This window comes from Pollicipes pollicipes, unplaced genomic scaffold, assembly GCF_011947565.3.
Source record: "Pollicipes pollicipes isolate AB1234 unplaced genomic scaffold, Ppol_2.1 Scaffold_6686;HRSCAF=7923_pilon_pilon_pilon, whole genome shotgun sequence".
Taxonomy (NCBI): Eukaryota; Metazoa; Arthropoda; class Thecostraca; order Pollicipedomorpha; family Pollicipedidae; genus Pollicipes; species Pollicipes pollicipes.
This window is the reverse complement of record NW_023596921.1, coordinates 34,270,708-34,285,746: the sequence shown is the minus strand read 5'-3', so window position 1 is coordinate 34,285,746 and position 15,039 is coordinate 34,270,708. Positions and strand designations below refer to the sequence as shown.

The 15,039-nt window shown below is 60.4% G+C and overlaps 1 protein-coding gene across 1 annotated transcript in view; it reads left to right on the top strand.

The window, feature by feature from the left end:
• The window catches only part of LOC119108218 (serine/arginine repetitive matrix protein 1), a 61,137-nt gene that overhangs the window by 42,902 nt on the left and 3,196 nt on the right, over positions 1-15,039 (top strand). Inside the window, exon 13 of the mRNA XM_037231801.1 lies at positions 14,629-14,659. Coding sequence (XP_037087696.1) covers positions 14,629-14,659 — 31 coding nt within the window. The remainder of the gene's footprint in view (positions 1-14,628; positions 14,660-15,039) is intronic.

Sequence of the window (15,039 nt, the reverse complement as noted above, 5' to 3'; positions counted from 1 at the left end):
GGCCTGTCAGCAGCGTGGCAGCATGTCGTGTCAACACGCAATGTTCGACTGGCCGGAGCGGCGCCAGCAGCTGACACCGTCGTCAGCGTGCGGCCACGGCGGCTTCTCTAAGCCGACGTGGCCAGTGGCAGAAAGTGACCCGTCGCAGGGCAGCGCCCAGCCCCCGGCTCAGGCCTCCACGTGATCTTCCTATCCCATCTTCCAGCGGTTCTCGTCCAGCGCCTTGTGTCTCCCAGGGACTCGTCATGGGCGGTGATCAGCAGTCTCCAGCCAGCGATCATTTGTCGTCTGTGCGTGACGGTCGCGCCGCGGCGCTGTCCGCCTGACAGCTGCCGTGTGTCAGCCGTTCATTCGCTGGTCTTGTCTGGCGAGTTGTCTCGTCTGGCGACGGTGGCAGCTGAAGCCGACCCTGACTTTGGCAGCCGTCCTGAGCCGGCCGGCCGCGCTGGAAGGGGTGCTGGCCGCTGTCGCGATGCCAGCCTTGTGACGCACGTCCCGCCGAAGTATCCACGGCAGAGTTTGACTTGGCGCGTCGGCCGCGATACACAGGGATCCTCAGAAGAGCCACTGTCCAAACAGCGAACTTAACGGCCCGGCTGGGCGCGCCGCATGGCCGAGGCCTGCCGTTCGGTCCCCTTCACGGGAGCACTGACTGGCTCCCTCAGGAGCGCAGAGTGGCTCCCTCGGGAGCACTGACTGGCTCCCTCGGGAGCGCTGATTGGTTCCCTCGGGGCGCTGACCGACTCCCTCGAGAGTGCTGACTGGCTCCCTCAGGAGCGCGGACTGACTCCCTCGGTAGCGCTGACTGACTCCCTCGGGAGCGCTGACTGGCTCCCTCGGGAGCGCTGACTGGCTTCCGTGAGCTCCTCCCGGCTTACGGAAGAATGGCTAGGCTCAGGGGCAGATGTTTTTTCCTCACGCTACCTCCGTCTATCTCACAGAAACACTGATGCTTCGTGAGTTTGACCTGATAACCGAGTACCTTTGTCAATATCTCGTACGATAGGCCAGTCTCGTGCCAGACCACTGAAGACCCGCCAGGGGGGGGGGGGGGGGCTAGGTTTCTCTCGCCATCAGTTGGCAACTCTTATAGGCCAGGTGTTTGTGCCAGGCCAAGGATCGACGAGCTTGCCTGCGAGCGACAGAATATTGGCTGCGATATTTATAGACGCTAGCCGGTTAGAGCAGTGGATATTTCTGGCTGCATGCGGTGAAGCTATACACTGGAGCTGCTGTTCCAGACATCAGTAGGCCATTAGAGGATGCAGTTACTTAAAGCTGAGTTGTATTGACAGTGATATCTTGCCGAATCACTGTGACCTCGAATTCTTATGATGTGAATATGCATTTCATCCTCATCTGCATGCATATTACATGCATCAGGAACTTGCATTTTGTTGACTTTAATTACGGTCTATAGGCTTGACGTTTATTGATTGTTTGTTTAACTCCCGAACAAGGCGCTGAAGCGTTTTTACCACGATGCCTTGGACCATACACAAAGTCGACAAACCGTTTTGCTATCGATCCCTGGAGTCAGCTCAAGCGGACGGTTCTGGACACAAACACGGCGAGGACCCAGCAACACGCTCGCTGTTCAGCTAGGGACACAAACACAGTGGCCGGCGCAGCGGTGCAGTCCCCCTCCCCATCCCCGCATCCGCCCGTGTCCATTGTTGCACATGCCACCCGTCGTCGCCAGGTGACGTCATAATCGTACGTGGCCGGACAGGCACGTCCTGCCTAGTAAACAGTGGGCATTCGCGTGGTGGCCGCGAGTGCCGTCATCGCATGCCAGAGCAATGGGAGGGGGAGGGGGAGGGGAGCACGCCCACCGCCGGCCGGTCTCTCACGTACCGCTGAGGGCGAGCGCGCCCATCTGCCACAGCAGCTCGGCCGCTTCAGCAGGGGCTGGCCTTTCTGGCAGTTAGGTCGCCTCCAACGCGCCCATGGTGACCCAACCTTCAAACCCCGCCGTCCTCCCACACGTGCTGCGTGCCGCCGTGTGTGCTGCTGGCAGTGATCGGACCTGAGTGGCCCCATCGTGCCGCCGTACTAGCTCTCGCCGGCGGACCGCGGTACGTGCGTGCCGCCCGGGGCAGACCGACCGCGGCGGCCGCCGGCCGGCCGCGCCGCCGCGCCGGGCAGTGGGCGTTTGGCGTCCGGCCGCGCGGCAGCCGAAGTCGCGGGCGAGGCGGGCGGTGGCGCCGTACGACGCGGACCCGACGTGACCGGACCTGACCTGAGGTCGGCAGGTGTGCTGTGGTGCGGGGTGTTGTGTGGCCGAGACCTGGCGTGACCTGACCTGGTGCGGTCGGTGGCGACGGGGCGCTCGGTGGGCGCCGTCGAGGTCTACCGTGACCTGGGGTCGGCGTTGCGGTGGTGGCCGCCCTTGACTGGGAGGTAACTCGAGTGAACGTGAGTGGGAGAGTGCGCCTTATGGACGCGACGGTGCAGAGTTCGGAGTGGCTGACGGGTGTGGCAACCCTTCTAGTGAAAATCGTGGGCGAGGTAATATCTTATTGCTAAACGTTGGTAAGAACTGCGACATCGAGATCGTACCCAGTGCCTGGACACCTACATATACACGACTATATAGACACCTACACACCGCCTACATATCAGCATGCTGCCAGCCTGAGCCATCCGTCTGATTTATTGTTAGACGCACTTTGTTTATACTTTTGTGAGGCTTACCCCTTTGAAAACTCACTCTTAGCAGTTGTGAATGCTCTTCGGTTACAGAATTGCCACGATAAAAAACTGCGACAAGCTTTTGATTACCTTAAGTGAACTAACTTGCGGAGAAAGCTATCTCTGAACTAAAACACAATCATACTATCTGCTATCTTTTCTACCGTGCCTTAAAACAAACCCGAAGTGGAATATTCCCCCTTTCTTTGTCCTCATTATGTTTCCAGAACCGGTTTGTCCGCGTGCGAACCGACCCCCTGGCTCGTTGTTTAATCCTTTGGACAGCTGGACCGTGCAGCAGTCATCGCAGCCTGTTTAGAAAGCTGCAGTTTTTACCTTCGACTCGTCGGTAGAGCGGAACGCTTACTCTGTTTGTCATCAGCCCGAAAGCTACCCTGAAAGCCACCGCGCTATTGACTCTTCCACGGCTAAGTGTTTCCACTCAGGAGATATTGGATGCCCAAATAATAGCCGAAAATGGCGGGGCTTGGTAAGGGCGATGATCTTGAAGTGGGATTAGTGGCTTGGGTGACCGGGTTGTCTGTTGAGACGTGACCTTTTATTGGTCACCTCATGGACCCTTGATGCTGGCTGATGGGCTGGGATGAAGCGTTTAGAGCGCCCACTATAAGTGTCCGTAAAGAAAGAATGCGGTCATCGTGGAACGTCCCAAAAATCCCCTCAACGACTGCGTGATACTAGTAATCACTTCATGACATGGCACAATGTATCGTAACCCCGGAAGACTAGCTCTTTTCTTGATCGCATTTTCTTCACCCGCCACAAGGTTAATTCAGGACAAGCTAGTGAAACTTTGTTCCAGTAGCCTGCTATTTATTGACAAAACACTTAGGTCGAAACACCTAGTGCCTGAGCAGCGCGAGGGATATCTGTCGCCGACGTTGTAGGATTATGTAGCGGGCAGCTAAGCCCTTTAAATCACATTTCAGTCAGTGTCTGCGCAGCGGACGTAGCCCGGGCGTGTCGTCAGAGGGCGCGCGGGTCAGCATCGAACTCTGCCCGGGTATGCAGGCTCTGGCTGCCCTGCTGACTTCACCTGAGGACGATGCAGGTGGTAACGTTCAGAAAGCACGCTTTCATCTTCCACGTGGCCCATGCATCTGAGCCCGGAGAACGAGAGCTCGTCACCGCCCCTCCATCACCAGATGTTACTTGTTCAGATCACTGCAAATTTTGCTCAGAATCGAGCTCTGTGATAATCTGCGACGCCCTTGATGTATCGTGCTTTGTGCTGGCTTTGATGTCACCGTCAGCGTCACAAGGCCAGATTTGTCAGCTGGAGCGCCCGTAGATAAGGCTGGCTGTTAAATTAAACGCTCCACTCAGTGGATGCCGTTTGAAACGCCGTGAACTTGGCCACTCACTGCACAAGGCGGCGACGTGCCTTGCCCCGGGAGCTTTTACCACTCCCACCCCACCTCCGACTGGCCTTCCGTAGGAAGTGCACGGTGGTCTGGGGCGCTAATGAGGGGAGCACGCTGGCGTCCGTTAGTCGCCGAAACATCCGACACCACCCATCAGGCAAGACGCCTTCTCATACCGATCCGAGCGGTCCGAAAGCCACGGCCGCGGCAGAGCGTTGTGTACGGACGGCCCGACTCGAGCCACTGCGAGGAGACGATGGAGGCTGGCCGCAACTGCTCGGCGCGCGCGACGGTCGGTGACGGACGAGCCGGCCGGCGGCGTCGGCCCAAACTCGGCTGACAGCGCCCGCCGCGCGCCACGCGCAGCCACTATCGCTTTCGGTTAACGTATGCAGCGGGCGCCGCTGATCGCTGCGCTGGCGCTGGCGTTGGGCTGGCGGGCCACCTGCGGGGACCGGGGCCCCGGGGGTGACGGTGGGTCCCCAGACGCCCCAACCCGCCGCCTGACCGGGAGGGTTTGGGGAGACGCACGGGTCAGAGGAGGTCACTGAACCTTCTCTGCGGGGCGAGAAATAAGCGTGAACGCCTCAAGTCCAGCTTAGTGGGACAGTTCGGAGAAATTTAGTTACGCTTGTAAAGCAGATCATCGGAGTAAAATTTGTCGGCGTTACCTACATGTTTCGCTGTACGGTGGCTGCAGGAAGGTCATGGGTATATTGCTCTCATTGGAGACCATGCTCGGAGCTCACTGCTCGACATTTCAGGCACCTGGTCTATTTCGTCGCTAATTTAAATGCTTTTTTACACACATTTTACGGGTCCGTAAAACGGCACTTAACTAACCCACTACTGGCCTTATTGGGCACAGCAATGTCGGAAGACAGACAATTAACGATCCTTTGTTTCACTTAGCGCAGTCATGCGAGGCATGCGCTATCTGGACCTGACCCAACGCGCAGGCAAAGAGGGCTGCTGTCGCTTTCATCTGTGTCCAGAAACGCATGCGCATTTACATCACCCTGGCCAATGCACCCCACATGCCGACTACCCAACCGATTCTTTGTTGGAATTCTCAGGGGCCGCGTTCGCAATCTATTCTTCAAAATTTGTGCAGGAATGTTGGCTGTCTCACAGAGAGCGCTGCAAAGACTGGCCTGTTGCGCCGGGCGCTGGTGCGGCGTCTCCCGTGTCGCCAATCCCTTCGCCGCTAGTGAGCCGCCGAAGTCGGCCGCCTGGCGGCGCTGCGGGCGGTGATGCCAAGCGCCGCGGGTCGGTGACTTCGCCCGCCGCGGGCCACTGCGCCCTGACCCCAGATGCCCCGACCCGTGGCGTAACAGCAGTCGTGGGGCGGGAGACTCCACGAAGCTCACGAACGCTACCGTGCTCTTCTGCGCTCCCGCCGCTGGAAACGCCGCGATCAAATTCGAAATGAACGCCATAAATTATGCATGCCTTTGTGACTAATGAGACGCAGTCTTCTGTTATCGGCCGCGGCTTGTAATCCATGGATGATTCGTTAGAATCGGCGGGGGCGTGGCTGAAGCTCGCAGAATGTTCAGACAGATGGCTGACAAATGGAGGGACTCGGTGGGAGCTGTCGGCCGGACGGGCGGCGTCCGTTGCGACAGAAGAGATGAAATCTGCCCGGAGCTGCGTAGGCCGGGGTGCCTGTAGGCCTGGGTACAGCACTCACGCTTAGCGGACACATTAGGTATCTTAACAATGTTAAGGTCAGCCTTGGTGATCGATTACGTGACGCCAGTCCCGATCATCTGTGAAAAGCGACGCATGCGGGCGACGGCAGGTGCGTGATTGAGCATGACGAGATAATGTGTAAAAGACCTCAGGATAAGTCTTTGCAGATTTATCAGCATTCTTTTGTTTCTCCAAGCAGTCACAGAGATGTGACGCTAACTGAATTAGCCAGAAAACTTCCAGGATCTTAGGACTATTGTTGTGTTCGTAATACTGGTTTGTGCTATATTAGTAACAACAAACTGCCCACATCATCCATATAACTACCGAGAGTCCACTGTCGCCGTCAGCACATAGCGCCAAACGAGTGCTCCAAGTAGAATACGTATTGTAGCACACATTGTAAGCTCAGAGGGGTCACCAAATTTGCCTGATACGGTAGAAACTGGTAGTAACAAACACCGATCGGTATGACCGGTAACACATTGTCTCCACTAATGATACGCCGACCACACATTGTTCTGTGGCCTTAAGGCAAGACATTTGTCCATCATGGCGGGTTGTCGCGGTTGAGCTCTCTTCGAGGACACGTTTGCGTAAAAGGCCGTTTGGTCATTAATGAGCGTTGTTCTCTGCAAGCTCCGTCGTATCGCGTGACAAACGCCCCGTTTAATGGTCCAAACCTCAACGTTTTACGACGGCGATGCTGTGCAAACTATTTCTGCGTATTTTCCCTGGTGGTACGTCGCCCACATGCCGTCCCTGGGGCGCCCCAGCGGGGCGAACCGCAGACACAGTAGCTCCGGTCCCCAGGCCACGCTTCCGGGCGTCCCATACGCGTCACCTCGAGCGGCGTAAGGGCACCGAGCCCGGTTTTGCTGACGGCGCGGACGAAAATTAGCCAGGCTCATCGCTTGCCGCCGCCACAGCCACTCTGAACTCGTGCCTGCTGATCCGATTACAGTGGAAAACCGGCTGCGGGGCGTCACGCAGGGCCCATACGCGGCCGGGCGGGCCCTGTGGCCTCAGTGCGCGCTTGTGCGCCTCGCGTGCCGTGCGCTTGTGCGCCTCGCGTGCCGTGCGCTTGACGTGACGTGCGCCCGAGACGTGTGGCGGCTGAAGACGTGCCCCGGCCTGGGGACGTGCCGCGACTCAAGACGAGCTGCCCTCTCACCTCTCGGCGCACGACAATCCGCAAATAGAGAGCAGGCGTGTGTATGCCTTACGCACTCTGCGTGCCTGACACACATCCCGGTAAGCGTGTCTCCCGGCGCGCTCGACGGCCGTCGACGCCACCGCCAACGCCACCGCGTGTCGGTGCTGAGTCCCGGGCGTCACTCAGCGAGCAGGGGCGGCGAGGTGACCTGACCCCGCCCCGCGGCCAGGGGTCACCGCCGGCGGCGGAGAGTTCGCAGTGCCGCCGTGGTGTAAGCGTGGCGGCGCGGAGGTCGGCAGACGCCCCCCGGAGGCAGCTCCGAGTGACTGGTCGGTGTCCCGAGGCCGTGGGGCGGCGCTGGGTCTCGGCCGCGAGCGCCTGAGCGAGGGAGGAGCCTGCGGAGGAGTGCCGTCTGCGCACGAGCACCTGTGACGGAGAACTGATCTCGAGTCGAAGAAAAGGACAGAGAGTCCCGTGGGCGGACCGAAGTGCCGGAATCGGATCTGAAGCCCGCGAAGTGGATCTGAGACCGGAAGTGCATCCGCGTCACGCGAAGTGGATGTGGGCTTCAGGCGCCATGGAGCGGTGGCCGGACATCCTGCTGGTACTCGAGTCGCTCGACGACAAAGGTAGGCAACCGCTTGAGAGGCGTGGCCGACGGGCGGCGCCGTGTGCCTGTAACGCTCGGAGCGTGACGGGCGCGCTGAGACCGTCGGCCGGCAGCCGCGCCGCCTCGGAGCGGCCGTGACGCCGCCACCACCAGTTACTCCGCTCGTGTTCGCGCCGCACTTTGCCGTCTGTTAGACCGTGGTGCGATTGTTGTAAAGGCGTGACGTACGCGCGGTTTCCGGCGATGGAAGAAGCAGCAGAGCGGCTCGCGCCGGGCGAACCCCTCCTCTGAACCTGGGACGATGCCCCGGTTACGACGTCCGCCCATGCTGACGCGTCACGCCCTGCTGTCCGCGTCGCCGGTGTGCGAGGTTCGTCTCCCAGTCAGCGGACATGTACCCCGCCGCTCGTGGCATGACCCGGCGTCCGGGAGCGTCCCAACTGCACTCTAATGTAGCCTTTTCCCTGGCGCCGACTGCAACGATAGTCAACACGTCGCGCCGCCTCAGTCAACGATGATCGGGGCGAAACCTGCATCCGGAGTCGAGCGTCTGAGTCGTACGACTGCTTGAGGTCAGAGCGGAGGTGCTCCGTCGAGAGCGTCCGCAGAGGGAAGAGCGGCGCGGCCTCGTCACTGAGCGGCTATGTTCGCGCGGAGCTCACTCTCGCGGACACCCGGCGACATTCCGCGCGGGGACACGCGGCGCGCCGTGCCGCCGACGCGCTCGCGGCGCCGGGCCGGGCGCTTGCGCGACGGGCCACCACGCGCTGCACGTGCTCGAGCGTCGCGTGCCGCGCGATGTCCGCGCTCGGTCAATTGTACCGCCCGGAAACGGTCAGGCATTCAGGCCGTTTTTAGATAGTTTCGATAGAAGACGACATGGAGTTTTGAAGTCCATTTTATTGCCCATAAGCGAGCGCTGACTCTTCGCGCTTTAGTCCAGGGCAGGCCGGGGGGCTGGCACCGCTGTTTTGGCTGTGCGCAGGAAACGCCCTTTGGCGGCGGTACCGAAGCTGGCGTTGCGTTTTGCTCCCAGCTAGAGGCTACCTTGGTCCGTCAGTCAGCAGGGGACGGCGCATGCATGCATGGTACAGTGGCCGCTGCCACCATTCCTACAGCCGCAGGCCTATCTCCGCAGCCATAGTTCCGTCTCTGCAGCCGTGGGTCCGTTTCCGTCGCTCCAGTTCCATCGCCCGTGGGCTCGTCTCTACCTTGTTAAAGATCATGAGTCCGGGCGGAAGCACGTATCCCTGCATATATGTGTCCTCAGGCACCATGATATGGTTTGCTTTGCACACGGCCTCGTGCAGAACATCACATTATCTAGGCCGATTGTTGATAGCCCGGAATAGCCACGCCCACAGCCCCATAAGACACATCTCACACTCCTCGTTGCTTGGTGCTGACCGTTCCGGGACGCGGACACGCCACGTTTGCCGCACGCCGCGCCGCAACAAGCTCATCTTGCTCTGAATTACCGTGCCGGAAAACAAGTTTTTGCTGGGGCTGACAGCGGTCGAGTTTGTGCTGGACTAGTGGCTCACTTTTCAGCTGCGTAGAGGAGGACACGCCGAAGCGCTCCGGACTATCCATCATAACCTGCTGACGGCTCAGGTTTTTGACTACGGTGGTCACTCATTCGGGCTACATTACAGCGTGCCGACCCCCCCCCCCCCTCCCCCCCCCGCACGCCGTCCCAGGAACACTGTCTGACAAACGGCGCCACCCGCGCCGTTTGTCAGACATCTGCCGCGCCGTCCGACAGTTCATGACGGCGCCTGAATTAGCCAGTCCTGCTGCAAAGAATGAGCTTGGATTTAGCTCAGTCCACTTCAGCATCGCACCGTTGCCGTGCTGGAGATTGCGCGACTCGCGGCGGTGGGGTTTTCCGCCCTGACGTCTCCTGGTTGTATTTGTTCGTCGAGGCGATCGTTTCTCGGTCCGCCATCCAGTGGCGATATGCTTGCCGCCAGCGCCGGCCTGACCAGGGCGCAGGCATAATGGGTCGGCCCACCTGGCGTAAGCGCACACCGCCTGGCTATTTATCGCTCTGTTTGGGCGCCCCTCATCTGGCCGTGATGACGCCATCTGGCCGCGAGGACCCCGCCCGCTAGCTGCGGGCGCGCGCGCGGCGGGTCTGCGCCGGAGCCGGCCCGCTCTGTTTGTCAGACACAAATGGTGGCGTCAGTCGGGGGTGTTTGCATCGCTGGAGGAGGCCAGTGGTGCAGCCGACAGAGGCGGCAGCGTCGACGGGTCATCATCCGATGCCGGCCGCGGGCGGCCGCCGCCGCTGCCGGCTGTGACAAACGGCCGTTCTCAGCGCGGCTGACGGCGTGGCCCTCGAGGCGCGCGCGTATTGTCTCGCCGCGATTGGGTCCGGTTTTTTTCGGCGGCGCCCTTGCGATGGTATCTGCCAGCCTCTCTCCTCCTGTCGAGAGTCCACACGGCGCCCTCGGGAGCGGTGCATGCGTGCGTTGTTCGGTTGGCCTCGTGCGCAGTCAAGTCCCGACTTTGGGACTGGAGCTGATTTTGGAACGCCCACGCGTAGCCCAAACCGACTGCTGGTCATGCTTTTCGTGCCCCGCCGCTGGGCAAAAACGACTGGCCGTGTCCAGGCGATACCCTCGGCTCTGGGTATATTACCACTGTCACGCTTGGCTCCGGCACGTACGATGTGTGGCGCGTGGTGCAAAACGTACCTGGCAAGTGACAGTCGCTGAACTGGCACATTCATTTGACACGCATAACAACGGCAATGTCATCAGCTGTCGTGCTGGGTGTTGATAAAGCTCGATCAGCAGTGTTCCCTTCGGGCCAGTGTAACCCAATACTTTTCCATTCCATTTGCGTTATGGAACATAACTCCGTCACAGCTGACATTCCATCGCTGTTCGATGGGACGCTCTCAATTGCGAAAGTGCCCGCGGGGTTCGGGTCGGGTGCTGGCCCAGACGGCGCTGGTCAGGTGTTGGTGCGGGACGAGCCTCCGCCGCTGGTGAGCGTTGTCATCCCTGCCGTGGGCGCCGCGGTTCGTGACGCTGCCCCGCCACGGGTGTGTGCCGCCGACACAAACCGTCAGAGGCACTCCAGCACCACCAGGCCACTGGACTGACTCATGCGCCCGCCTGTTCGCTGTCCGCGGGGTTGTACTGCCGTTGTACTGGCGTGGCACGATGTCCTGCTGCTGTCCGCGGGGCAGCAGCAGGACAGCGGCGCCATCGATCGGCGGCAGATCACCAGCGCCCGTCGGTCCCGAAGCTTGCACCGACCCTCACGGACCAGAGCGGGGCCTGCTGTCGCAATGCACCTGCCGATACCGTCCCGGAGTTGAAGCCGTGCAGCTGCTGGTGTTTGTGCGGCTCGGAATGCAGGCGGCCAGCCGGGCCTGAGGTGGCTCGGTAGCGGCCCGGTGCACGCTCGATCATGTCCAGTATCGTGGTCACGCTTCCACGGATGCCGCCGCGCCGCCCGCGCCCCGCACACGCCCAGCCATGGTTCTGGGGTCACGGCTTCGCAGGTGCAGATGTCCAGTTGCACCGCTGGGGTTGCGTCTCCGCAGATGCAGATGTCCAATTGCACCGCTGTGGTCGCGTCTCCGCAAGTGCAGGTGCCCAGTTGCACCACTGTAGTCGCGTCTCCGCAGGTGCAGATGTCCAGTTGCACCGATGTGGTCGCATCTCCGCAGACCTCGTCATGTTTTGCCGCCAGAGTGGTGGAGCCGCTGCAGCTGCGCCGTTCATCATGGCGTGTGAGGCGCCCGTCTCAGTGTTGACAGTCGTCATGTGCTCGCGGCCGTCAGTGTTGACAGCGTCAGTGGTGTTGTTGACAGCCGGCACAAGGCCTCTGAAGAGCGCACGCGGCGCGGCTTCCCCCTTCCAGTATTTCGTGACCATCGCACAGCGGCCGTCGCACAGCGGATGTCGTATAGTGACTGTCGTATAGTGACTGTCGTACAGCGGCCGGCGGTGCCGGACGCGCGGCCGTAACGCCGGTCGTAGCGCCCGCCGTCCACCGCGCGCCCCGGGCGGGCGGCGCACAGGCTTTTTGTCCACGCGCGGCACGTGGAAAAAGTGGGCAGCTCTTACCTGCGGACGTGGCGGCTCGAGGTCACGTGGTCTCGCCGTCGCGCTCCGTGAGACTGTAGCTTTTATGGCGCGTTAAGTGCGGTAAAAGGCGCGTCACATTCTCGTCTCGTTTGTTTGTCTGCTTCTGTGGCGAACGTAACGTCCGAAGGAGGCGAAGCGGGCGCTGTTCTGCGCGTGCGCAGCTAAGTTCTGTTAATCGGAGCGGTCAGTGAATAGTCAGATGAGTCCTCGGGTAGGTGTGATGGAAACGTAACTGAATCCTGTGGTAAGAGTATGGATCTAGCCAGCAGGCAGCTCGCATGGGCACATGTTCCCAGCCGCATCGTCTTGCCTCACTTCTCTTTTGGCAAACGAATCTCATCTGGTTGGCAAATCCTTCCTCCCTTTCTATGTCACCCATTCGAGTAGCCAGATCCTCGCCTCTCTCCCAAACGGAGGGACCCGACGCAATCGTTCGATCGGCCGATTGGCCTTCGATCGGCGTTCAGTGGCGTTCTCACGGCGTCGCTCTGGAACTTCCGGCCGCGCCGAGAGACGCCGGCCCGGCCGCCGCGCCGGTACCGTTGACTGCGCCGCACCCCGCCGCCGGCACCCGATGACGCCCGGGCGCGGCGAGAGGCCAACGTGGCGCGGCTGGCGGAAAACGCGGCGCATCCGTCGCCGGCGCCTGATTGCCGCATTGGAGTGTCAGCGGCGGCGCCAGATGGGCGCGGGCGCGGACCATCTGCCCCGGTGACGTGTGCAGGAGCGGCGCCCGACGCCCGACGCCCCTGTTTGCCCCTGTCTCGGCCTTCTCCCTGCCTCTGCGCCTGCCTCACCTGCGCCTGTTGCTGCCCCAGCCTGTCCCTGCCTCGACCTGTCGCTGTCTTGGCGTGTTGCTGTCCCTGCCTCTTTTTTTACCTATATCTCTGTTTCTGCCTCTGTCCCTCTCCTTCCCTCTGCTTCTGTTCCCGTCTCAAATCTGTCCTTGCCTCTGGCTCTGGCTCTGCCTCTGCCTCTGGCTGTGGCTGTGGCTCTCGCTGTGGCTCTGACCTGGCTCCGTCTCTTCTGCCTCTGCTCTGCCTCTGCCTCTGCCTCTGCCCGCCCCTGCCCCTGACCCCCCCCCCCCTCTCTCTCTCTCTTCTGCTTCCCGTGCCTTGCTTCCTCTTCCTCCTACTCCCCTCTGACTTAATCTCTCTCCCAGTCGGGAAACAGTGTTTCTAGGAGTGCCTGACGTGTCTTTCCGGGGTGCCCGGCGTGTCTTCCGATGACTCGGAGCATCGCTCAGCTGTCATCACTGTAGTGCTGAGAATCACAAACGGGGGCTGCAGGCCCTGACGGGACTTTCTCCCATTATGTCCATTTCAGTAGCTGCAACTCATGGCAGGGAAGCTCTGGCACAACACTCCATTGTATGCAAATAATGCACAGCCACATGCAATATTTGCTTGAGCTCAGCGTCGGACGTTCCTCGAAGCCAGAACATGTTGAGGTGTTCTACCCATGCCCTTTGCCTATCGCGCTGTACAGTTTAAGACTGGCTGTAAGTGTGCGAGCGTGATGCGGCTTTAATAAATGGCATAGTGCTGGTGGCTGTGGAGAGCTGAAGCGATGTTTCTTCATGTGGCACGTCTGGTGTCCTACAATGATTTGTCCTCGCCCCAAATACCCACGCACCGTCTGGAGGCAATAACTCCCGTGCTGGGGCCATCCCTACCAAAATAGCTAGCTAAGGTAGGGCTAGAACATTTGGACCTGTTTGAACATTTGGAACGTCCCTCCACGAGACTGTTGTGTTCCGGATCGGCAGAAGTGATGCCTCGGATATGGCTGCCGGCATATTCGAATGCTGATATGCCGGTAGCCATATCCGAATGCGGATATGCCGGTAGTCATATCCGAATGTGGATATTCAGGTAGCCATATCCGAATGCGGATATGCCGGTAGTCGTATCCGAATGCGGATATGCCGGTAGTCATCCGAATGTGGATATTCAGGTAGCCATATCCGAATGAGGATATGGCGGCAGTCATATGCGAATGCTTATATGCCGGTAGTCACCCGGATGCGGATATGCCGGTAGCCATACCCGAATGCGGATATGCCGGTAGTCATATTCGAATGCGGATATGCCGATAGTCATATCCGAGTGCGGAATATGTAGGTATTCGCGGACAGTAACTCAAAAGGGACTGACATAGTTACCACTCAAGCGTAGTTCGCCACATTCCTTCCTGCCTCGGTCAATGCTCGAAGTTCGTGTCGGTTAGAACATTTGTGTTTCGGGCTGTTTTTTGTGTTTGAGCATGCAAATATGCAACGGGGAAAGAGTGACTTCGGTACCTGAGCATGACATAGCTGACGCTAAACGCTGCACCACTTGCGTCCTTAAACGGCTGATTTCATTTGTTTTACAACCATGCAAATGTCTTCTCAATGTCATGTTTATATCATGATCATCACCCTGTGGGCTCGTGCGACTTGGCGCCTATTAAATAGCTTGCACTCCCGTGTTGGTTATTCACTCGGCATTCCCTTGCGAATCAAGCCCTGTAATCTGGATTCACTCTACCCTAAATAAGGCGCTTTGTGAACGTGGTATGCAAGACAAGACCGCTCCCCGCCTCCGGAGACCGGACTGTCCGAACGGCTTCGGCGCCCCGAACATGCCAGTCACGCGAATCTCCATACTGGCCGATCGGGTGCGCTGGCGGCTCTCACACGAGCCGGGCGGGCTGACCGCGCCGTGTAGGCCGAGCCGAGGGTGCCAGGTGGCCTTGCACCATCGCGCGCGCCGCCGCCGAGCGTTGTCACACGGTGCAGTCGTCTGACCGCGCCGCGTCGCTCCGCGCCGCAGACCGCGGGCCGCGCCCACGGCCTCACCCAAAGCGGCCCCACTGCGCGCCGCCGCGCCAGGCGACCGCTGATGCCCCGCGTCACCCCATGACCGGGCGTGTCACGATCCCGATGACGTACTCGCGTGCTGGTTGTGGCGTACTCTCACGGTGCACTTTCTGTTTCAGGTGAGTGGCCGCCCCCGGCGCCCCGGGCCTCGCCCCTGCCCCCCCCCCCCCCTGCCCCCGGCTCCTGCAGCGGTGAGTACTGAGCCGGACGTGGCTGCTGATGGCTGTCAGCCAGTCCCGCCGGAGCACTACCGGTGCAGCGCGTCCCATGAAGGTAACTGCGCGCTGCTGTGCCGGCGGCAGCGGCGGCGGCAGCGGCAGCGGCAGGGACTGCATGCGCCACCGCCACCGGAGGCCGCGCGGCCGCCGGCCGTCACGCTGTGCACGTGCAGTGTGCATAGTGCACCCCCAATGTAGCGATACGGCCGTGGAGGCGGAAGAGTGTGCGCACGATAGGCGGGCGTAAACAGTGAACACGGCCGCGTTGGTGTTTGATGGTGATGACCTTCAGGCGGGTTCTGGCTGGCTAGG